Source organism: Cuculus canorus, chromosome 18 (assembly GCF_017976375.1).
Source record: "Cuculus canorus isolate bCucCan1 chromosome 18, bCucCan1.pri, whole genome shotgun sequence".
Taxonomy (NCBI): domain Eukaryota; kingdom Metazoa; phylum Chordata; class Aves; order Cuculiformes; family Cuculidae; genus Cuculus; species Cuculus canorus.
This window is the reverse complement of record NC_071418.1, coordinates 2,365,468-2,391,188: the sequence shown is the minus strand read 5'-3', so window position 1 is coordinate 2,391,188 and position 25,721 is coordinate 2,365,468. Positions and strand designations below refer to the sequence as shown.

The window sequence follows — 25,721 nt, the reverse complement described above, 5'->3', positions numbered from 1 at the left end:
ATGAAGGTTGGGTTGCAGCAGGCTTTGTAATTCCAGTTGTGCTTGAGAAAAAAAAATAAAACATGACAAATCTTTGAATCCAGGCTAGAAAAAAAATGCTTACCCAGGCTGCCTTTAGTCTGTGAGCTTTTTGAAAGTTGAACTGGTTATGGTGGTTCTCCACCTGCTGCTTAATTCTGGCCACAGGCTTCTGAAGAAAAGCAATATCCCCCTGGCAAAAGCAATATCCCCCTGGCAAGGGCCAGTTCCATAAACGGGGTTCCCCCTGGGTTGGAAAGCCCCCATTTGCACAGATCCTCAGCACATTCAAACTATGACCCAAGTTTTCCAGCCTCAGTAGTTACCCAGTTCCGATCAGAACGTTCATCTATCTGTGACCCTTTTGCTGCTTCAAACGTGGAAAGGTTCAGTTTGCAACCATCCATTACAGATTACCTATTTTCATTTGTTATACTGCAGTGTGCGAGGGTTTAACAACACAACTAAGCTGTAAGGAACAACCCCCCCCCCAGACTCCATTTGTAGCCATTTTCTTGTGCTGTTTGTCCAGACCATTGCAAATAACACAAGAAAAATAACAGTAAAGTGCCTTTTCACCTCTGCTTACAACAATCCCGAACTCCAAGGCTGTCTTTTTGATAGAAGGTGGTGTAACAGCCCGACAACAAGCTGCAAAATTGCTACCCATGCAGTGAAACACCATGGATTCACACTCAAATAGTCCCAATATCCTGCCTGCATTTGGAGTTTTCATGCAATACGCGTCCATCTGGTAAGAACTCAGAAGTGCTGGAGGTTAACTTCTCAGCGTTTGCTTTTATTTGGAATTTTATGCTACAAAACTTGCATAGCAGACTGAGAACTTCATATCCCTTAAACATAATGAACATTTAAAAGACAATATTTCACAAAAAATAGCTTATCAGCTATGAATATGAACTATATGTCATGTTTTATATCGATTATAAATTATGGAGTTATAAATTCAGAGAACTATACTTGTTAAAGTGCACATTTTACATTCAGCATTAAAATAGATAAGGCACTTTAATTATTAAAAGATGAAACTGTTGTTAACTAACATAAATGGATAAGTATTGCTCATCTGCATTGTAGATGATTGTTTTTTCCTTCACCAGAACAGCAATCTCTGCAGGCAGGGACATTGGAATAAATGATTGATCCCTCTCCAATATTTACTGAGTAAATAAAAGCAACAACAACAATGGCACAAGCAGGGGGGGTTGTGTTCTGTTGATCATGGGTGACAGCACCTCCTGTCTCAGGTTCTTACCAAGACAAAAAGCTTTTAGGAAAAAACCAAAATCTATTCAGAATATGAACACAGGAAAGTAACACAGCCTGTCTTCAGAGAGCTACTGAGAGGCCCAATGCCAGAAAGGTCCTGCGCATCAAAACCCCCTCATGAATTTCTAGGGAGGTTATGGCAACAAGGACAAAATAGAAACTGGATTCTGCAGCTTCTGTGAATGTAACGTTTCATGTTGTTTGCTGCATACACAGTAAAAGCCACACAAAGGAACAGCTAACCTGGACAAACAGCTTTCTTCTATAGTTGCAGCAGTCCTTTTTGTTTACTTGTGTCAGTGTTATTTCATAGTCACATGAATTTGGAAATCGGATTTTAAAGGCCCCCAAAAGACTTTCAAAATAATCATGGAAGTCACCTTGAAGGATACACAGTTAAACGTTTAGAACAAGGTGTAGATCCAAGTAACTCCAACCCTCACACAGCTTAGTGTTCCGATCCTGTTTGTTGTATCAAAATTCAGAACCTTTTCTGTTATTCGCTGGTGCGTTACAGGAAGCACCGCACAGGGGCAGCATCACAGAATAGTGCGTGTTCAGTAAAAGACTTCACCTCCACCTTCAGCATTCTGTGCTCTTTTTCACTTCTGCTTTCAGCACATCATCGATGTCTTCATAAACAGCTCTGAAAGAAGAGGAGTGGGGCGACTCACACATCACGCTTGTTTTGTTTTGACAAAACACACCAACAAACTCCTGCCCAAGCAGGAACTGCCATGAGTTTACACTGCCTAACGGAGCAGCACCAGCTGCACGATGCCCAGGTTTCCAGGGAAATAAAAGAGCTAATCCCACGGTGTGACTGGGAGCACACAGTTAATGGGATGCCTCGGGACAGGGTCACTTCTGATAGGAGTTTGGGAAAACACAAGTGGCAGCACACCACGCAGCAGGTGATTACTGCACTAGTTACAATAAAATACAATAAATAAAGCTTTGTTGAGATTTTTCTGCCTCCGAATCTGACAGTTCCTGGGAAATAAGTTTTGCGTTGATGGCTCAAGTGTTTTATGATTTACTGGTGGTAGAACTCTGTCTTCAGCAGGTTGTTTTTGACACAGCATTCCCTCACCATTTTTACAGCTGCTGTTCAGTGAACACACCATAGGAGTTTATTCCTTAATTGCTTACGCCAGAAATATTGGAAGAAAATGCACAAAACACAGCCACTCTCATTTACATCAGTGATCCCATTGGTCAGCTAATGCAGCCTGAAGAGCGTGGGCTGTTTCCTACCCAGGAAAAGCTGTGTCAGAAGCCTCCTTGTCTTTGGCACCTAACAAAGCTATATATTAATTTGTTTTAAAAGTTACTTACTCAGTGGGAGCCAAGGGATCAAATTCCATTATGTCGTAGTAATGAGGTGACTGTGGCTTGTCCTTTGATGCAGCTGAAGAATAAAGAGAGGCAGATAAATCCAGACTGAAATAATACTGAAAAGTGTGCCGTATTGCATACTTCTTTTCTTTATCTTCCTGAAAGTAGCAGATTATCTCCCTCGTATCTAGCGGCTTTAAATGCCAAAAGGACAGACACATCTAAGAGAAGCCATGAGCAGTAAGAGTTTTTGGCAATGTTTCTTGCGGATCCTAGTTTTTAACAGCCATTATGTAAACCCCTTAAGTTCCAACAAGAAAAATGCACCTCCAGGGAAGTTGGGGGCTGCAGAGCATCGATTACCTGCCTGTGGCAGTCCATTCACTGACGCAGCGTGTCCAGTCTGCAGGCTCACTGGATTCAGAGGCACCGGGCTTAAAGGAGTCGCCAGCTAAGTCAGTCAAACAAAACAATGCATAAACAGATTGTTCTATGAGAACTGGTTGGAGTTCGCTTGCCGAACTGCTGACTTATCTTTAGACTGTCAGACTACAGCAGGTCAATTCTAAGGTCAACAGTTATCAGTCTAATTAATCTCCATTCTCAATGCAAAGTTAAACACTTTTAGCGGTATCTATAGCACATTTGTGTAATTTACTTCTGTGTAACTTGTTATACTACAGACAGAGTGGGACATTCACAATAAAGAGATTTGCTTTTACTGCATAGGGCATCCGCGTGCATGTTTGAGGGCTGCTTCTCATTTTCTATTCCATACTGCTTACCACAAACAAGCATTCAAATTCATAACATTACCTCAAAGCCCCCGATATTCTTTGCATTCCTCCTATCATGGGTGTTTTGATGGCAGCATGTGCCACTTGTCCTACACTGTACTTGATTTCTAAGCGTTTGGTTGTTTTGAGTGGGTTGCTTGTTTCTTTGTTGGTTTTGGTTAGTTGTTTTTTTTGGGGGGGGGGTGTGGATACCTTATTTGAGATAGAAAATGCACCAGAATAACAAAGGCAGAAGGAGGACACCTCAGCTTGCTTCACACAGTGACAGCATGAACATAAATAATACAGGGACTGCTTCCTGCAAACTCCCCTGAGATCGTGCTGGACCCAAGAAAACACACTTTCATGTTAGTGTATGAAAAGAGCAAAGTTGGCCTGGTCACCAAATACGAAGCGTTCCCTGGTGTAGGGAGAAGGCCCACAGAATAGATGTTTGCATCCCACTTAGACAGTAGTCGGGGTAAATCCAAACAGTTCTCACTCGGACAGTTGCCAGGTAAAAGAACGATCACCCTGAACACGAGCGCTACTCACATTGCTATAGGAATGTCCAGCTGGGTTGCTCACAGCATTGTTTTGTGCTTCAGTTGCAAATCTAGGAAAGAGTAACACATTGACAGTAACTGAGTAACTAGAAGAACTGTACATTCCCACAGTTACCTTCTTTTTTTGCTACTCTGCCTTTACCTCGCCTCCCAACCAAGAGCAGCACGGGCAGGTGAACCGGTGTCCCAGTCGCACAAAAGGTAGGGAACTACAAGGACACCTCTCCTGTCTTAAAATCTTCTTATTCACCTGTACAATTAATGTTTCTCCCTTCTACTACAGCACTGGCAACACCGAAGCAGAAAGTCATTATATCTCAATCCTTTTCACTGCTGAGATATATCCCTGTCTATGACTCAACAGTGCTGCTGGAGTTGGGTAATTTTAGAGTGCTAAGCCATGTCTAGCACACAAGTAGTTTTCACTTGTTCTACCAGACTAATGCATAAAAGTGGTAAATCTGGGTTCTCAGTGATTTCTGTGAACTCATTAGATGAATTACAGAGCACTAATACCTCCGAGTTCTGTTATCTGTTACCATTTCTTGATAAGAGAATACTCACGGGAATTGCTGAGCTTTTGTAGTAGATGCTAAATCCAGCTGTGGATAAATTGATGGATGACGCCTGTTTTTATCTTCAGGGTGGGCAGATATGCAATCTGAAATTTAAAATGATAATTAATGATCATTTCAACATTATTAAGCAAATGTTAGTAACTGTACTATGAGCATTGAATGGGTAAAGTTTTGTTTGGAAGGCACGTAAAGAATCCGAAATGAATTGGTGTCTATTGCATGAAAGGCAAAATCCTAATAACTGAGAAATATTTAGATGCAATAGATTGGTCTCTTTAAAATGTCAGAAAAACAGGAGCTGTGCTACACAAGGTAAATCCCCTTTAAAACTCCTGCCACTATTTCTAAGAGACTGAAATAGGCATTTCTTCCTGGGGGAACATTCAGACCTTCAACTTCAGCATACGGAGCCCCTGCAGTGGAGAAAGGAGGAGCTTCTGCAGACAGTAATTCAGGGTTAGGAGCTTCACTCCCTCCTCTACAAAAGCCATCGAAAGTTAGAGGAGCCGAGTACCCTTCCCCAATCAAATTGTTTGTAACACCAAATGCCTCCTGAGAAAACTTAGGAAATCAAAAGGGTAAGAGAAAATAACATATCTGTATTTCTTTCTTTCTTCTGTTCTACAGAACAGGCAACCACCATAGTGTTTCACATCCTTCACCGTAACAGCAAACAGAGCATACTACTGTGCAAATTTCAGTAATGGGCAAAAAACATTATTGCTTCCACTGTCAGCAAATTACAGCGAACCTGCTACCTGAAATTATTTTCCTACATACACACATCAGTTTTCCTTTTAAGGAGATTTAGGGAACACCCTTAAAGTTAAGCAGTATCTTTGTTTTCTTTCTTATAAGGATATTCTTGATTCCCCCACTAAACTCTTGTCGGTTTGCTTGAGGGAAAGGTGCATTCATCACTTACTAAGGCCCAAAGGAGACACCGCAGAGTTGTTCTGCACCACTGCGGACACGGGAGAATCTATGGAGAGGTCGAGTAGATCACTTGAGGGAGCAGACGGCTGTTTCCTGTACAGCTTCACATTTGGAAAAGAATAAAGGTGTTCATTTTTTCTTTTGTGGCTTTGTTCGTTTGTTTTTTAACGGCACTTGTATTTTTAAACAAGTTGCCATTTTCATAGAATATAAACCATAATATTAAAAATTGGCAAGAATGATAAAAAATCAGGGCTTCTTTTTCTTTGTATGAAAGATAGCTAATGAAACAAAAAATGCTTTACACGAAGATCACTTTCAGCAAGGTCGCGATTTCAAAAAATTAAGGAAAACAATTCCAAAGTAGGAAATAGGACGGACTCAATTCTAACAAGCAATCATGATCCCATTTAGGTTTGATATCAATCTTCTGATTGATCACGTCCAAGTCTTTTCATGCTACTTATTTGTGTCACTGTGATTTGATACATGCTTAGGAGACTGATATTTTTCAGTCTTTGTTTGGAAAGGAAACTTCAAAACCACAAGAATATTTCCTAGGATATAGAAAAGGGTTCCCTTTGTTCCTCTTGTGAACATGTTAGAATTAAAAACAGCCAAGGGAAGTTTTTAATAAACCTACAGGCTTGAATCATAGGGATTTGGTCACATCAGACTGAAAAAAACCAGCAAAGATGATGCATTTTAAACTTGGAGACTCTTTCATATAAGAATGCAGAGACTGCACCATTTGGACTAATAACCAGCGCAACAGTGCATCCATCAAGCAAAACCATCCACCTACATAACCAGAATGCAGTAATAGTGGCTTTTCAAGGAAAACAAGATGGTCTTCTACCTTTTTTTAATAATTGTCAGCTGTATTTCAGCATTCACAACACAGTCATTTTCATATTGAGTCCTAGATGACTACACAATTACGGCTTAGCAGAAGCTGAAACATGCAAAACTACTTTGGACGATATAATTAACAACTGTAATTACCAATCAATAAAGCACGGTCATTAAAGATTTGCTACAAGCCATTATTCACAATTCAGAAAAAGTCTTGACTCAGAAAAAAACCATCAGTAACAGTGAATTCTGAGAATGTAATAGTATTTTAGTCTATTAATGCTCAATAGAGAATAAATGAAAAGAAACATTATGGTACCTCATTTTGTACACAGCAGATAATGGTGCTTAGCTGGAGAGGTAATAAACCAGCATTTGAATAGAGCTCTCTCATTTTCCTGACCAAGCCCCCATCCTAGATTTGCCATTATTTGCTACTTTAGTTAAATGAATTTGCATGAAATTCTGCAAGTGATACTTGAGGAAAATCGGCAGGAGTAACATCAGCCTGCTGTGCCCGCGCCTCCCAACCAGAGACTAAATTCTGCCTATACCAGAAGTGTATTTCTCACAACATACAGAAAAGTAAGAGTTTAAAGGTCTGCAGTTCATGAGTTTCTCTATAATTACTCACCTCTGAGCGTTCACGTTCTATTCTCTGATTCTCCAAAAACCGAACTCTGTTTCGAGAGAACCTGTGAAGTTGCAGAGTTAAATGTTCATTCTGACGTTATGGTGATACCATTGCTAAGACAATGAAACCAATCATAAGCAAAGTCTGATCAACAAAAGACTGTGCAGGCACCAAACAAGCACTACAGGTGCTTTTCTCTGGGCTATTTGTCTCTCCACTAGCAACGTAACTCACTTTTCTCCAGGGCTGTGGTCCTCCAACCACCTACACCAATGCCAGTTGGCTTGGGTTTGAGCTCACTTTTGGAGAAAGAAGTCTGTTTCTTCCAAAACAAAGCCAGGGCACAGCTGCCAATGGAGTTTGCCTCCAGGTGACTATAACATGTGCCGTGCCAAGTCTGGCTCCTTCTGAGCAGAACACTCTTCCAACTGAGTCCCAGGAAGCCTTCCATCCTCAGAGGTCCCCACATTCCCCCACACCACCTCTGAACAAACCCCACACCTATTCTGGGATATGGCTCTCTCACAGCTCAGGTACTTGAAATTAAGAAAAGGAAACAGAAGAACTCATGTGCAGAAATATTTATGCACTGAGAGTCACAAGAGGGCTATGCTGGGTCCTGAGGAGATCCAGTCCAGTGACAGTCACCACCCATAAGGTCCAACTGTTTCAGGACTATGAGCCCTAAGTGGTACAGACAGGACACTGTCTACAGAACTGCATTTGCTGTTCAGCGTTACCTGAATACCTGAAGTGCACCTACAGGAGGAACAGAAGGAAAAAAAAACAAACCCTTTCCAAGTGCAGAACATAAATATTTATCCAAAAATACAGGAAGCACCAAACAGTTGCAAGAGCCACTAGAGGGAGGCACTGTTGCATACTTGAGGCCAGTTTATTGCACAACGGTGATTGCTCCGGATTTAATTTGGACTCTACGTTAATAATCAGAAATGGAGAATGCAGCATGACTTGTCCTCAAACAACACCCACACTACGAAACAGATGCAGCCAGTTAAAATCGCTTTGTCCTTCACGCATCCCCCTGCTCAGAGGGAGCTTCAAAGAACAAATCTTCTGCAATAAACATTAACTGAGTACATTTTAATACTTATCAACTGAAACATTCAATGCATCTGCACCCAGGAAGGCTCACTGCACATAGACCATAATACTAAGCCGAAGCAGTTTTCTGTCCAGTTTCACAAAGGCCAATTCATCGCTCCAACAATCACCAGGTGAGAATTTCGTAAGAAATGTGTTGAATTATACCCACGAGCCAGTATTCACTGTTCAAGAGGTTCTTGCCTTTGCCAGTATTCATCAGTCGGAACAAAAAAGTAAGCCCACATCTGACTTCAGTGGATTTACAGAAGCTTTTCATTTTGCTTTACTAAAATGAAAAACTTCCTAAAGCAAGAGGTGAACACACAATTCTTTCAAGGCAATTACTGCAAAACGTGCTACCACTGCTGCAGGCATAAGGTTTAAGGATAAATGAAAACTAAACGTTGTCAAGGTTAGGCCCAAAGTTTGTGCCATGACACTTAGAAGAATCAGTAATATTTCCAGTGCAGCATTCAGAACTGGTTTAAAAACAAAAAGATGATTAAACTCTAAATCTGCTAAATTGAAGCATGAACCATTGCATTCGATGCATAATCATTTCTAGAACATTTCTTAGTCATAGAGGAGACAAACTACTGAACATGGGAGGCTCATTCCTGTCAAACCAGGAGACTCTCCATGACTATAGACTGGGATATTTGGGGGGATAATACTGGAATTTTGCGTGTAAAATTCATGTCCTTTTTGCTAGCATCTAGTCATGCTGCCAATGATGCAATAAGACAAATGCACAGGATGTCAACGCCAGCACTGCAGTACTTCCACGTGTGAAAGAAAGAAACATTTTCAGCACAAGTAGAACAAAACGTTTCAATCCATGTGAGAAAAGCAGGAGACTCTCAGGCATGAACGAGGCAGAATGCAGTAAAGCTCTCAAAGGTGTTTAGCAAAGAGAACAAGTATTCTTTCCTGGAAGTTTATACACTAACAGAGACAAAGACCATCGCCAAGTACCAAAGGGTTTGGAGCAGACTGATGACAAATTCACTGTACACAAACAAAAAGGAATGTCAAATTCCAAAGTTATTTCTGGGTGCCTCCATCCCATTTCCCTGTCTATGCTGTGAATTTGTTTCATCCCAATATAATGGCTTTCTAAGCACCTTTATGAACCATTTCTGAAGTGTTTAGGGGAAGGCAAATACATAATTTTCTATTTTTGCAGTCATGTTTCTTTTCTGGATATAAGGATAAAATCTGTCTCCTTGAGGAGGACCAACATCATGCGTCAGGACCATCTGTGTCCAGTCAGTGCGCTTATTCAGGTAGGATACCCAAGGTGAGGAGAAAGGCCTTGTACTTACCTTTCATGTCCCAGAAGGACGTTATTCAGATCTTCATTCACTTGTATTAACTCGACTATCACATCTTCATTCTCCACTGTCACCAACAATTCCATGATCCTCTCCTGCATCATCCGACAGGTCTTATACAGTTTCTGCCCGAGGCAGGGGAAGGAAAAAACAACACGTGACTGTCAGTTCTGGAGAAGAATGATAAGACACTTGAGCACTGCAGACTCACGGGGAGCATTCCTTAATTTATACAAACCACATGCATACCAAACATTGCAAATAGCACTATTTTCCTGTCTTTGATCTCTGCAAGGCAGGTTGACAACTCCTATCATCACAGCCAGCACTCCTACCCAAATCCCTACCTCTTGACCCACCTTTATTTCTGAAGATATATCTGTCTCTAAAGTCCAAATTACAAATGGCAAAATAACAAAGACCCCTCTGGGTGATGCAGAGAAAAAGTGATATGATCCTGTCTGAAGCCGATTAAACTCAGCAGGACACTTCAAATGGATGCAATGGATGTGATCCTGTTCAATGTCTGCTTAAGAAAAGACAACAGCAGTTGGAAGGACAGAAGCATTCTGTGACACAAGTCTTTAGCTCTAACTTTTAGTTTGGATGCACTTAATCCATGCTCTTTTTGAGACAGTCACACAAACCTAGCAGAATCAGATGGCAGGAGAACCAGAATTTTGCATTATCGCCAGTTAAATAGAAGACAGCTGATTTATATTCCTCTCCAATGCAGATTTTGCATGTTCAAAGAAACAAATTCTTTAGCAACAGGAACTTCAACCCAGCCAACATTTCCCTCCCCCCCACAGTGCATTTGCAAATGCCGCCTGGCTCCGCTTCAGGAAAAAAAAAAAACAAGGAGGAGGAAAATCACTTTATTTGCACACTGCTATTCAGAAATTGCTCTGGTATTATTTTCAAAGTGATCTGATTTTTTCTCATAAAACATATACATCAAGTGATTTTATTTATGCAAAAAGAAATTTTGCAGCCCTTTGCCAAATCTCCGTAGGGATTACTGAGTGCTGTACCTGCCAGGACTGTATCTTCTTAGCCCAGGATAAACCACACAAAAATGTGCTCAGTTTAATGTCTGTAATTAAATTTAAAACCTCTCCGCCTCCGCACTTTACAACCTGATCCGCATTTAAAAAATGGGTATTTCTGACAGCCCCATTGTGCAGGCAGAGCAGCTCCTTTGTAAAGATCAATAGTCAACAGAGAAGGAAATTAAGAAACTCATTTCAAGCATAGATTCGGTAGGCTCTGCTCCTACCCACAATGATGCATGGGCTCTTTGTGTTTTGAAAACTGGAGTTCTACAATGTGATGGACGACCAGCTGGTACAACAATCATCAATGATTCCAATGAATGCGTGCTAATTCTTACCAGCTGATGATCTAGACCCAAATTCCTACATGTCCATCAAGTACCTCTATTCCCTATCCAGTATGAAAGCTTGATACGCTCTTGGGTGACTCTGAGCTTTAGCTATTCTTTAACTACAGCTACTGGTAAGCACAGTGTTTCAGGTGAGATCTGCTATCTGGAGCCTTGTCCAAAACAGGGTGGAGAACGGGAGGAACCCAGCCACTAATGAAGCTGCAGAACTGAAAATATGTTGCATAGATAAAGCTTTATTGAGAGACTCCAGGTAACCAGAAGGACCAAAATTCATGTCTCCAACACACTCAGAGCTTAAACCAGCAGCTCTTTTAATAAAGGACCTTATCCTCGGCAATAAAAGCCTAATCCAAGCAATCCAAGTAGAGCTACAAACAAAAGGGAACACTATACATTGGCTCCACTTTGCACCACTCAGTGCACAGGGGAAAAACAGAAAGAACAACAGTGACATTAAGATTGGAGGAATGAGATTTTAAGTCCTCTCCCACAAATGGGAACTCCACACCCTGTCCTCAAACTTTTGCCAACAATTTTATTACTGGGAGTGTCAGAAGAATCCGCTGGCTTACTGTGGGCAACCTCATCTGTGCACCCACATGCAGAAGGACCAGAGTAGGACACAGGAAAAGACAGACATTTTTCCCATTTCACAACCAAAGACACTTTCCTTGTCACAGATTAGACAGAGGTGACCTAGGATATTAAACCAGCATGTTCTTCTACCTGGGGTATCTTTCACTGGTTGCTTAAATCATCAAGGGCAGTTTGCATCTTGGAATCTCCCTGGTGGCAGTACCACTACGGAAGTATTGGAATGGAATAGCCACAGATTAATCAGCTGGTAGTGTCCACTGCTGGAACAACCTATACTCAATCCTTTAGAGCAGGCAAAGCAAGCCCTCTGCAACCTATTGCAACAGCTCTTTGCCCTCCCTGTGTTTAAAATCCACTCTGCTCAGATCCTTGCTTCACAGGCCCTTCCACCCTGGACTTACAACTCCATAAATCTTTGCAAAGGAAACAGGGTCGGAGATGTGAGGGATTTCTTGAGGAGCAAAAACCATCAAGAGCTTGAGTCTGTCTCCAGTCTGGTTTCCCCAGATGAGCAGTGCTGCCTGTCATTAAAGATGAGAGACAGTGACAAACTACTGCTCTCTCTCCATGCCGCCTCCAGTTGAGAACCAGTACATGAACAGACACAGCTGAATGGCACCACCCTGAAGGCAAACCAACAGCACACAACGAAGGTTGCTGGCACAGGAAAAAATTCTCCACCAGGCAAGAGCAGCACACTGAAGGCTTACAAAAACTCCATCAGCTCTCCAACACATTTAATGCTGACAAATTACCAAAAATGCTTCCTCGTCATAGAAGTCTGGAGCTCAGTTTAGAAAGATGGGATAAAAGCTTTATAAATTCCTGCAGACAACATGAAACACAAAAATGTCCACTGGCCTAGAACATTACTGAAATGCTAAGGTAATACTGGACTCTGAACGTCTAAAATAGAAAATACAGCACAAGCAAGTAGAAGAAAATGACATCACAGAAGGAGGGATGTCTGCATGCATGCTCACTCTCAAATCTAAACTGGACTATTCCAATACAATTCCTTCAGGCTACACTTTAAGAGCATGTGGATTCATCTATAACACAGCAAGCTCCCGATCTTTGAGGTCATGCACATAAACCCAACACTTTATATATTCTTCACTGGCCTTCAGCCTGCCTTTAAGGTACTGGTAATAACGAAGTGAGCACAGAAAACTCCAGGACGGATGAGAGAGAGAGACCGCGTCATCATCTTTTTTCCCACAAGGCAACTGCATTCAACTGGAATGTTCTCGGGGCTGTTTGACAGAACATGTTTAACAGAGAATGCTCCATTATGAAATTCCTTTGCCCTTGGAATGCCCTAGAGCATAAACTTGCATTGCAAGCTGTATTGTCCTTTCCTGACTACCTAGATGTCAGGAGAAGGTAAAGGAGGCAAGAGAAAGCTGAGCAAAACCAGAGACAGAAACTTGGTTTTTGATTCCATTTGGCAATCTAAATCCAGATGTTAAAAGAAAGGATTAAAATCAACTTTGACCAAACTAAACCAATAATCCCTACCAATGAATTATTGCATACCTGTAAAAGATTCATATCATCTGGATTTTCCGAGCCAGGAACATTTTCTTTTAATATTGATGACATAACTCTCACATTCATTTTTGCCATATCCAGTTCACTGTACAGTTTCCCAATCTGTTGATTCAACACAACAGGATATTGTGCAGGTGAACAGTGAGCAGAATATTTCTTACCTCTCATATATACTTTCTTCCCCACTAGGCATAATATGGACCTAATTAGCATTATTTTACTCTGGTGACATGCCATGAAAATGAATGGAATTAGCTCAGCTTTTATTTATGTCATCAAACGAAGATCCAAGTCTGATAATAATACTCATTTTCCCTGCAGTTAATCCTCTCACTAACATTACTGTTACTCTTTTTAGTTACCTACACGCCAAGCAGGAACGGAGGTGAACTGTCTCTTCCCTTCCGCTTTTTAGAATAATGTCTTCACACAAGTCTTATGCAAAAACAAGTTTGGCTTTCTCACTAATCTTTGAAGTAACTTTTATCAATTTGCATAACAACATCATAAGAGATCATTCAATATTCTCATGCTTAAGTAAATGATTCCACTTTCTGGCTGGGGTTCAGCCTGGCATTTATTGAACTCACTTCTGCCTGCTTTGCTCTGGCACCCAACTACATAAAATACCCTCAGCAGAACGAACCTAAACTCATGAACGCACAACTACCCCACGTGAACTGGTCCCCGGGTGGTTGCAATCACACATTACCAGTATATTTCAAGGGGACCCATCGCTCTCTAAACCTGCACTACCTCACCTGCTCTGGAGTCAAGAGTAACGTTGGGCCTGTGGGAAGGGGCAGTAAAGAACGTTTTATAGGAGTAGCAGAAGATGGTGATGACTTTGTAGAAGGCTGAGATGAAGTCTGTGGAAAACAAAAGAACAGACTTGGGTTTAACAAAAGAACTGAAGCAGACATCCAGATGAGAGAGCTACAAAACACCTTTATCAGACTAAACAACTGGACATGAACTTTCTCATGATCAGTGCTCCCAGGGAAGTTGTCAGACAAGTTCTGTTTACGAGAATAAACCTAATGGCTATTTTGTAATGAAATGAGGCCTGGAGTTCAGGTACGTTATAGATGGGTTTGCAAGTAAACTCCATCCCAGTATAAAGCAGGAATGGCTAGGAAGAGGCTATTTCCTTGAGCTCTTAAGCCGTCTAACAGCCAACAATCCTTCTCACAGTGCCACTGCCTGGGTCTCTGCAGAAGATAAACTACAAAGACCTTCTGGGTCGAAGGGACAGAACACTTCACCTGCAGAAAGCTGCTCCTGCATGGCACTGAATTGACATTTGAATGCAAACCCAAAACCCAGCCCGCACAAGACTACACGCTGAAGTCCTTCACTTTCTAGAGACTGAGCTAAAAATTGTGTTCAGGTCTCTTGCTACTGAGATCAATAGAAGGTTTGCCACTGGTTTTAATTAGCAGACACATGCAGTAGACTGAATAGTCTCTACAGTACTTGGAGAGAAAAAAGAAGTCTATTGAGAGCATTCTCCACACAGGTTGTTCAAACAACCTTTAAATACACGAGCTTTCCACTACTCGATCATCAAATCAAACTTAGGATAAACCTGAATCATTCCTGTCTGCACTGATTACAGACATCTAATTCTGTAATTGCAAGGTTCCACCCAGTGGTGGATGGCTTTCAAGCTTCCCAAAGCTGTTGTGAACATGCCATCTAACAGCTAAACGTCCTGGAGAAGAATGGGCTTAAGAAAAAACAATTCTGGAAAAAACGGCCTTAAACCATGTACTGTCTTTTCAGCTTATGTCCAATGCTCCAGCCACACTTAATGATACCTGCGACAAATGCTTAAATAACATTTATTGTGCACAGGCTGCGCAAACAGCTGGAGAGATATATAGACAATAATATTTTCTTATAGATTTCTACGTCTCTTGGTTTAATATTAAAGATAGATAACGCTCATTTTCTGAACAGTATGTGTTTTCATGAAAATGTTACTCATTTTAGTTGAGGCTTTCAGAAGTTGACAAGTTTGGAGCACTCGGCTCTCATTCATTTGAGGCAAATGGCATGCCCAAATCCTTCACACACTTTGAAAGTCTCAAGAGAAAGATGCTTCCTTTTCCAGAACACATCCACAATTTGTGGTTTGAAATAAAACAAATAAACTATTATATAGGCCAGGTCTCTTTGTTGTTGTCTTGGCTATTAAAATCGAAACTGATTCCCAATCACGTGCTCAAGTGGGTTGGTCATATTCTGCCCTGGAGCATTTAAATAAATAGCCAAACCAAACACACCTGCTTTGTCTACAGAGCTCATACAATTAACACTCCTGTTTCTGATTTACAACAGCTAATGAAGTTCCTTGTGCATCCCCACCTTGGGCCCCCCTCTGCTGGAGTCAGAAAAGGGAAATTCCACTCCTTTCTTCAACAATTCCAGATAAACTTCTTTTACTTCGCTTACATCCACCATTCCTTGGAAACCTCGGGCCCATGTCTAGGTTTGAAACAACAGGAACAATAACAGTCACCAAAATGGACAGTCAGTGGGTCAAACACGCGCTTCTAAAACATGTGGTCTTACAGGCAGGTCATTCCCTCCATCCAACTCCATTCAAAGCAGCAAGAACCACAAGAACCGTTTCTCATCCTGCTTGCCGAGTGCAACCACAGAAGGAGCACATACACACACTGGGAGGGGAATACAAAATGTAGAGGCTGAGAGTTTTCCAGTTCTCACCCTTTGTTTTCCAGTCTGTGCTACTTCTGCACAAAGCAAGAGCAGCAAGAATAAAGTCTGCCCTAAGAAGAGGTTTCCACCAGTTTGTTACACTACAGAAACTGGCTGCATCATTAAATGTTTACCATAGAGAGGAGACACAAACACTTACTGTTTATGCCAGACTTACCATAATGAAGGTCAAAATTTTCTCCTGCATGTCAATCGGCAGGTTGTATCTTGGATTCAGCAGTTTCACCAGCTTGTCTTTACAGAAATCTTTCTTCACCACCAAAGACTGGAATCTCGGGCCACAGTTCTCTATACACATGTCAAGCAGCTGCACACACAAAAAGCTTCTGTTACACAGATACAAGGAAAAAAAAAACCAACTTGACTGCTTTTGTTTCCTTGTGTTTAATTTGTTCCAAGTTGTTATGGGGAAGAGTACAAGTGGATATGAACAGATTATTGCCAGCTATCTCACTAGAATGTCTGATGAGGTTCCTGCAGGCAAACAGTAGCTCCCTGTGTGCACTGTTATACCTACGCAATACAAAATGAGATGTGTTAGCCAGAGCTAAACTATTTTTTAACAGAGCAGTACGGTCACACTTGTTTCCATGTCATAACTGTTACTGAACATACGGTACTTTAACAGCATGAAATCTGTCCACAGCTTAAAAAATGCCTTGTATAGGTTCAGTAATGGAATTAATTCACTGCCTAGCACATAGGTACCCTGGTCTGACAGATTCTGAAGAGCTCTATAACAGAAGAAAATAAGATTACTAAACGCCTCCCTTCTAATCAGCCCTGCAAGTGACAGACTAATGAAAAAAATAGAAAAGAACAAATTCGACAATTCTTGAGTACAATTCCTCCCCATGTTTTAAAGGTCACATCGATTTGAAACAGAATAGCTGAATTGTTCCAACTGTCAGACTCATCTTCACAAAAGAAGTCTATTTCCAAAAAACTCTGCTTGGAATGCTCATAGCAGGATCCCTGCAAGCACCATGTCTGCCCTATCGAGTATAGCAGGACATGATAATGACATAACAGTTCTCCCTTGTACACCTGGAGGTGGCTGATGACAATTCCCATTTTACAGAAGAGGTAACAAAAGCTGTCACTACCTCTCAGTCATCTGAAATTGGGCCAATACAATAGGAAAGTGGGGTCAATGAGTTCAGGTGCAGAATCAGAAACAAACTTCTCTTGCCTGGCTCAAACCTCAAGACTGACCACAGGACTACAATGTCCCATGGAGAGGAAAACTGTCCCTCTTGTGCCTTTTGCTCTTCAATCATATCATCACTTTGCCATGCATTTTAAGAGGGGAGATGGAAACGTGAAAGCACAGAGTAGAAACTAACTAAAGTTTGCAAGATTTCATGGGTTTTGAAACAAAACTTTCTTGAATCGTGCAAAGGGATACACAGGTTTTAAAAGATGCTACTGTAATCTTGATAAAAGTCGATTAAATATACTTTACTATTCAGAGCAGACAATATTTGACTAGGTTGAAATCATTTTAATAACTCAGATTCCTGGCCTCAGGACCTGGGGATTTTTCTCCCACTGTGATCAGGAACTTACAGGAGAAGAGGTTTATGACCAGAAGAAAATATATTGCTGAAATGAAAACAGGGCAGAACAAAGAGACACTGGCAGACTGCTGTGCAAAAAAAATGAGAAATAATTACAAAAAAACTCTTGGCTCGATTCATTATTTTTCATTTGAAAGAGTACATGAAACACATGCTAATAAACCAAGCCATTTGCCTGTGCAGTACTTCAAAGATGGTCTGTGTAAAACAGTTTCAACGCAGTGCATGGGAAATTTGGTACACTAGTCCCTATTATTAATTCCCTGCTTAAGAGACTGAGTATTTACCCTCTGAATGAAAGTGCTGAACTAATGGGCTGGATCCTCCACTCAATTACGCCCGTTCAACCCACTCACTTAGAGTGAGACTAAGCTGGTATAAGAAAAAGAAGAATTTGACTTAATTATCTTTAACCAGACCATTCATGAACAAGCCGCTTCCATGCTAACAACACATCTGATTAGCATTTCAATATGGTTATTTATTCTTGCAAATAGCACTTCACCTTCCCAACCAGTTCCATTGGAATGAATAGATCCAAGGTGGCCAAATCAACCACCGCTCCATGTGGCACAATGGAATCTCAATAGAAACATGTTTTAATAACAGAACTAGCAAATTAACTTCAACCAAACCATTCAACTTCCTCTAAATGACAGGCAGGACCTGAGAACTGGTGGAAGTGACAGTGCTGCTACATTCCAGGCTACCTGATACCAGACATCCAGCTGAGAAGAGATCCACTCTGAGCACAAAGGAAGGCAAACTGCAGTCAAAGCTCTGTCGCTCTCATAACAGTGACACAAAGCTAAAATGACAAAAAGCATCTGAAGAGAGGTGAAGGCAAACCATAAGGCTGAAACGAAAGGGGGAGAAGCTGGCAGGGATAACCAAGTCAGCTACGTTCCTTATCAACAGAGACCCCACTCAGAATTCTGTAGGACCACCTGCTCACCTAAAGCAGCCAGGAATGGTCCTATGGATGTAGTTTGTGATAGATACATCTCAGACCTAAGGCGAATGCAAGCAAACACAGATGAACGGAACAAGTCATTAATCCATCTCCAGGATTACACTCCATTAAACATATACTGATGTCTACCCAGTAGCATTTTGAACAAGACGACCCTATTTCCAAGTGCCAGCATTTAAAAGAAACCTGCACAAACAGCTTCTTCAGCTTGATTGCAGGGTTGTGGCTATGTAAACTCTACCAAGATTTTGCATTTCAAAATATGAATTTTTCAGAAGTCTTGAATTTTTCAAATTATACATATATAAAACCCACTGAAATATAGATTTCTTGTGCTTCCACTCAGTGTCCTTTTTTTCCGTCTTTGCCCACTTATACCATAAAATGTAATAAAATTGACTAGGACTATCTGGATTGAGGAGCTGAGAGCCCCTCTCATGCTGTTTGTTTTTAGAGCCTCTGAAGGCCTCATCCGCCATACTCATTTTTTTTAAATCTTAAAATTTACAGAGTATTAAGAGAAAATCCAGAAAAAAAACAACTAAACCAACCAACCAAACTCCAAAATTTAAATTTAATCAATGACTTCCTTTAAAATACCTTCCCATGTAACAGAGAAATGAAACAATAGTTCCGTCTTTAATTCCTGTCCACTGCTTTGTGTACATTGCAGACACAGGTACACAAAGCCAGACACATCCAATAAACGACTTCCCCTTGTGCTGCTCAGTTCCAAAGACCTTACAGGCATGAGAACAGGGGCACAGCAGCAAATCTTTTACAAAACCAAGGCAGATCTACAGACAAAACTGCACAGGTGTCTTGGTGTTCTCTACGTAAACAGAGTTTTTGTATCCAAAGTCTACAGGTAATAATGAGTCTAATAACACATACACACTTTGTTGGATTCCTGCAAGAAAGTTCTAATCCTCTTCATTCTGATTGCGAAATCACCACTGCCAAGCCTGATCTCTTGCCTTTATCAAGGACACGACATGAAGCAATCTCATGGCCTGGCATGCACACGCCTTGATCCACGTGACTTCACAAGCACCAAGGAACTTCGCTAGATCAGAGTACATGAAACCAAGCCACAACCAACACAGACAGTTGGCACTCACCCTTCTTCCTCCAAGTAAAGAAACATGCATCTGTGAGCCAGAAGGAAGACAACACTGTTGAAATGTAACAGGTCTCGACGACAGAATCAGGGCTAACATGGGCAGCGATGCTACTTCAGATGAAGACTTTCACAGTTCACTCTCTGTGTATTCCCTAGGAATAAGCCCCTTAAGCAGTTTTGTTTAGAAAGATTAAATTCCAGAATTTCAAGTCTGAGTAAATAAAAGTGGGTCAAAATAAATTTCAAAAGAGAAGTGATTTGTAGATCTGTTGTCTTCTTGGTTGTACCTAAAGTAGGCAGGAGAGATAATCTGATGTAGAGTCTCAAATGCTAGAGGATCACATTTACTGCAGGAAATACAGGCAAAAATAACTTACAGTTCATCAAAAATGAGCCCTTATTTTAGTAGAAAGTTGGCAGAAAAATAATTCTTAACAGATACGAGTTGTATGGTGGGGAGGGCTTGTGTTCTAGGAATCGAACATTATTTCTGGTTTTCCCTTTACATTGATTTGCTTTTCCAATCTAAGCATTTCAAAACGGGAAATAGGAACGATTTCATTAAGGCACTCAAGAACATAAACCCAGAAGATACAGTACACAGCAAGACTGATTTGGGAACAGAGTTAAGAGTCATACATGGTCAGCAATGAGGTCATCAAAGGAAAGGGTCTATAGATGCTAAACTGATGGCGGGACTGGTACAAAAGCAGAAAAAGGAAAGGAGCCAGGGGCAAAGGGAGAGGCAAGGATGGAAGAAGTTTTATAAGAACAAAACCAGGAAGAAAGAAGTGTTAGTTTAAAAACAAAACAAGACGAGATTAAGGAACTCTGGGAGAAGAAACCTGCAGCCATAAAACAGGAGCTAGGCCAAAAGGATGCAACCGCCTGGCAGGCACGGTTACATGCATATGTGTGAGTGGGTGAGAACAGACACAGAGAGAGGGGCCTGGAATGGGAAAGAGGCTGTGAGAACCTGTCGAACTACAAAGCAAAACTGAAACCTGGGACACACTCCATCTGCGAGAAAATCCAATGAGCTTCCAGGTCAATGTGACAAAGTTCTTCCCTTAGATACACCTGAAACAAGATCTTTCTCCCACTCTTGTGTCCTTAAGAGCTAAGCTGTAGTGTCACCTTGGGTATATCTGCAGGGTAAACAACCAAAGCAAGGCTCCTAACTCTAAGCACTGCGTTATCATAACTCCAATTGACTGTGTCAGATATTCAGAAAAGGACTAAGGTTCACAAAGGCTGTAGGAGAAAAAGCAGATCTGATACAGAGACTGCAATTACAGCGGAAACCGAGTGTTTCTGTTATGCAAACACAAAGAACAAAGGTGACTCATGAGACAGTGGAGGAGGAAGCCAGGAAAGGAGTGCGGAAATGGAATGAGCTGAAGGTATACATCAGTATGTTTAACACTTTTATCTGCATCTCTAACTCATCAGCAGACACTTGGGCAATTGCTAAGAGACCTACAATTCAACACTATCAATCACCCATCTTCCTGAACCACTTCTCAGCACACATTGCTATAGATAATGATTTTGCACAACAAATACCAAACCCATGAGTAATGACACTCTACAATGCAGACCAGCCCCTATAGCCTCAAAAAAGGAAATGCTGTAGAAAATACTCCTAGACAAATAATGAAAGACACAAATCCCCAACAGCTTAAAATACAAAAGGTATGATTCCGCTCACAGTTGCGCTCTTGTTAGTCAACAGTAATTTAGGTGGAGAACTCGGGACTTAGGACAGTTTTAGGAACTTCCTGTTACTGCCTGCGTTATCAGAGAACAGAGACCTGCGTTAACAGACTCCAGTAAATTTTAAATTGACTGAAATCACACTGCTTCGCCAGACTCTGGGATAGTTCAGAAACACTCAGATTCTGGAGGCCAGATTATCTCAACTGAGGATATTCCCAGTCACGCCAAGCTTTGGTCACAGCATCTGCATCTTACACGGCTTACCCCGTGTCTCACTCCCTTGCTGACCTCACCGTCATTACCCTTTCATGCCAGTTTCTCATTTATACAGGATAACACTTACCTCTACCAAAGAGGATCGCAGATTGCCCCACGCTGCATACCATGCTTATTTTAACCAAGATCAGAACCACAAGGTGAGTAACAAAATGGTTAAATGTAGCTTTCATATAACCTCTGAACTTCTGTATCTTTCACAAACAGGCGGGGCAGTCGCTGGAGTAAACAAGAACCACACTACTTTTATGTACAACTGGTTTCAAGAGAAACAAACCCAAACCAATGAATTTAAGAATTTCCGTCATCCAGTATTCTATGGAATGCCAGTAGAACATCTGATCTGCACTGAAGCAGTGCTGAACACACAAACAACAAAGAAAACATCCTGGAGAGTTGTGTCAGTGATAATTTACATGCCACCTTATCATTTTAAATGTTTTCCTTCTTAGTGTCTAATTAATACAAACATAGCCATACTTACAGACAGGGTAAGCCTGATCTCCTTGTGATTACAATTTTTTGAAAGCTTTTTCTTTAGAGCTTTAACTGCATCTTTGGGCCTGTGACAAGAAATTAAGTAGAAAAAGTTACGAATGAAGTTAGACTGTTTTTCTAGTTTGTAACTTCATCCAAGAGCAAAAAAACCCACCAGCCTGAGGTACAGGAGCAAATCCATCCCTGTATTTACACCCACATAAAACTAGAGCAATTGCCCCACTGATTTCAGCAAATCACTTCAGCATTGAGCTAGAGCAACAAAGCCGTGAATCAGGTTTGTTACTGCAGACTCTGCATTACTCCAGAGACTTGTGCCGAGAAATAAAGTTACTCCCCTCTGCAAAGTCGCCTCCAAAATTGTATTATTTCGCTGTTGTACAACAGATTTACTTACCCAGCTTTTATTGCTATGCAAGGGAATAACAACTGCCAGCTGCGCCAGGAGTTGACTAGTACCTACTTTTCACGTGTGATGCAATTACAAAACATTCTCCTGATAATGCTGTAAGGAGCAGGGGTGCCTTGGCTGACTTCCAATCTTAAAATTGTAGGATGCTTTTAACTCATCTGAGTAATTACCATGTACGGATGGACAACCCATTCCACCCCAGCGATAGTGGCATTCCTAGCCCTGTCATTTTGATTTCTATATATACACCCCATATCTTCTACCCATCTATGTAGGAGGAAAAGGGCTGAAGATGGTATCAAGCTTATCGCATGCAGGAAACAGTTTTGCCTGATTAATATGGGCTATCTATAGTGTACAATTATTAGGGCTCATCATCAACAAAAACAAGATGTCCTAACGTTTCTTTAGGATCTCTCTAGAGTCTAAGATGGCGCAATAGACATAAACACAATGTTTCAATAACAAAAACAAAATCTTTGTTGAAAATATTTCAAAGCCAATGAAATTAAAGGGGTATTTAACATTACCAAATTTTTCAGTTTGAAATGTTGTTGTACTTCATCAGAAAAAAAGGAAAAGATTTCTCTATTGTTCTTAATCTTCTGTCATACCCAATGATACAAGTAGAGCATCAAGGGATGGACGGAGCATGAGCGCAGAGAGGAAAACTTTCCCTTGCAGAAAGCTGTACTACTACTCTTCACTCCTGATCATTGCTTCAGTCACTGAAGCATCTGGAAATGCTCTGGTCAGGAGTTGGATATTGCATTAAAATAACCATTTGCCTAATTGGATACAACAGTTCTGCTGTTCCTAGTATCCTCTTACAAGCTGGGACCAGCAGCAGTTGTTTAGGAGGAAGTTATAAGGAGTTCCTCTGGAAGCATAAGCTGTGCACAAGAGGAAATACTTCATTAAAAAAACTCCATTGCACAGAAGTTCCGTGTATAACTTAACACTGAGCATGTCCTTGCTTTTGGCGATGACCAGAAAGGAGTTATTATTGACCTGTTAAGCTCTAAGAGCCACAAGTGAGAGTGTGGGACCCCTCCCCCACCAAAAAAAAATGAAAGGAAGGAAAAGGTAATGTATAAAAGATGCTTGAGCTGAAATGAACATATACCTCACTCTCCTGCAGAAAGCTCTCCAGCCTATGCTAAAACACACTGCAGCAAGCAGTGAGTTCTTGCAATGGAATGCTGAAGCAGATCTCACGTGGGAACAAATTTCCTTCTCCTCCTTTTACAGGTGGGAACAAGGAAACACAAACCAGCAAGCAACTAAGCAAAGCAGAACATGGCCATTCAGTGACCCTGTCCTGGGAGCCCCGAGTACGGGTGCTGATATGATGGATCCCACAGCAGAGACACCAAACCAACGCTTCAGTCCCGCTGCAATGAAGGCTGGCTGATAAACTGCTTAGTGGGGAACTCTGTCACAGGGGTGACAGGCAGTGCAGATTATACGGAATGAGTCAGACTCAGGTGAGAGACCTATGTGGTCTCCTTTCTCTGGCACCTGTCTGTAGGACAGGGACCACAAGTCCAATCCCTACAAGTTCTGACAGCTGAGCAAGAGGCACCGAGATAAGCAAAGTTCTTCCCTAGGAACCAAAGATACCTGCTCCCTGCTGGTATTTTGTTTTGGGGAACTTTACGAAAGTATCATCCACCTGCTCTATTCTGCACTGCCTTTGTGCAACACTGGCTGTTCCCATTCCCCAAAGGAGAAGGGGGTTCGTACCTTCCCATTCCCTGCAGGAGAAAGCAGCTGGCTCCCTTTTTCTCTAAGAGAAGGCTGCTGGGTCCCATTCCCCAAAGGACAGGGGGGCTTGTTCGCTACTCCCTGGGGGGGTTGGTTCCTTCCCACTTCCTATGGGAGAAGGGGTCTTCTTCCTTCCTGTTCCCTGAAGAAGGGGGTTGGCTCCCTTTTTCCCTAGCAGAAGAGGGCTGTTCCCACTACCCAAAGGAGAAGAGAGCTGGCTCCCTTTTCCCCTAGAAGAAAGGGGCTCGTTCCCACTCCCCATGGGAAAAAGGGACTGGTTCCATTCCCTGCAGGAAAAAGGGGCTGGCTCCTTTTTTCCCTAGGAAAAGGGTGCTTGTTCCCACTCCTCAAAGGAGAATGGAGTTGGTTCCGTTTTCACCTAGAAGAAGGGGGCTCATTCCCACTCCCCACGAGAGAAAGGGGCTTGTTCCCGTTCCCCAAAGGAGAAGGGGGCTGGCCCCATTACCCAAAGGAGAAGGGAGCTGGTTCTCTTTTCACCTGGAAGAAAGGGGCTTGTTCCCATCCTCCACGAGAGAAAGGGGCTCATTCCCTTTTTCCCTAGAAGAACAGGGCTCGTTCCCATTCCCCAAAGCAGAAAGGGGCTGGCTCCCTTTCTCCCTAGAAGAAGGGGTCTGTTCCCCCTCCCCAAAGGAGAAGGGAGCCGATTCCCTTTTTTCCCTAGAGAAAGGGGGCTTGTTCCCGTTCCTCAAAGCAGAAAGGGGCTGGCTCCCTTTTTCCCTAGAAGAAGGGGTCCGCTCCCGCTCCCCGGAGCAGAAGGGGTCTGTTCCCTCTCCCCACAGCAGAAGGGATCTGTTCCCCTCCCCAAAGAAGGGGTCTGTTCCCTCTCCCCAGAGCATAAGGGGTCCGTTCCCGCTGCCCATAGGGAAGGAGCAGCCCCTGCCCGGGACTCACCCGTCCTCGGTGGCGTTGATCAGGTCGCAGATGTGCAGGAACTGCCCCCACTCCTCCGCCTCCAGCGTCCCGAACGTGGCCCGCTCTGCAAGCACAGGGAGCCCCGCTCAGCCCGAGCCCCGCGCCGGCCCCGCTGCCCCGCTCCTCCCTCACTCACCCACCAGGCTGCCCACGGCCGTGCAGAAAGGATCCTTCGGAGCCTTCCCGAAAGCCATGGCCGCTGCCGGCGGGTCCCGCTCCCTCTGCGGGGCAGCCCCGGCCCGGCCCGCCGCTCCCCGCCCGCCCCCGGCCCGGGAGGAGCCGCCCAGGTGCGCGGCGGGGCGGGGGCAGAGGCGGCCCGGGGGGGCTGAGCCGCTGTCCTGCCTCGGGCACCCCGCCCCGCTGCCCTGACATGGAACCATAGAACCGTTCGGGTTGGAAGAGACTTTAGACATCATTTAGTTTCGCCACCCCTGGCCATGGGCAGGGACACCTCCCGCGGGATCAGGGGCTCCGAGCCCCATCCAGCCTGGCCGGGAACCCCTCCAGGGATGGGGCAGCCACAGCTTCCCTGGGCAACCTGGGCCACCACCCTCATAGTGAAGAAATCCTTCCTTATGTCCAGTGTAAATCTGCCCCTCTCCAGTTTGTACCCATTCCCCCTCGTCCTGTCCCCACGAGCTTTTATGAACAGCCTCTCCTCAGCTTTATTGGAACCCCTTCAGTTACTGGAAGGTCACTATAAG

At 42.6% G+C, this 25,721-nt stretch overlaps 1 protein-coding gene across 1 annotated transcript; it reads right to left on the bottom strand.

The window, feature by feature from the left end:
* Positions 1-222: 222 nt before the first annotated feature.
* Positions 223-25,297, bottom strand: TOM1L1 (target of myb1 like 1 membrane trafficking protein). The gene is given in 16 exon segments (XM_054083161.1): positions 223-1,904; positions 1,906-1,954; positions 2,647-2,719; positions 3,010-3,097; positions 3,978-4,038; positions 4,553-4,649; positions 5,492-5,603; positions 6,992-7,052; positions 9,424-9,557; positions 12,977-13,093; positions 13,753-13,860; positions 15,362-15,481; positions 15,894-16,043; positions 21,892-21,970; positions 24,997-25,081; positions 25,154-25,297. Coding segments are annotated over 16 exon segments (1,431 nt in total). The 5' UTR covers positions 25,212-25,297; the 3' UTR covers positions 223-1,865.
* Between the last annotated feature and the right edge of the window lie 424 nt (positions 25,298-25,721).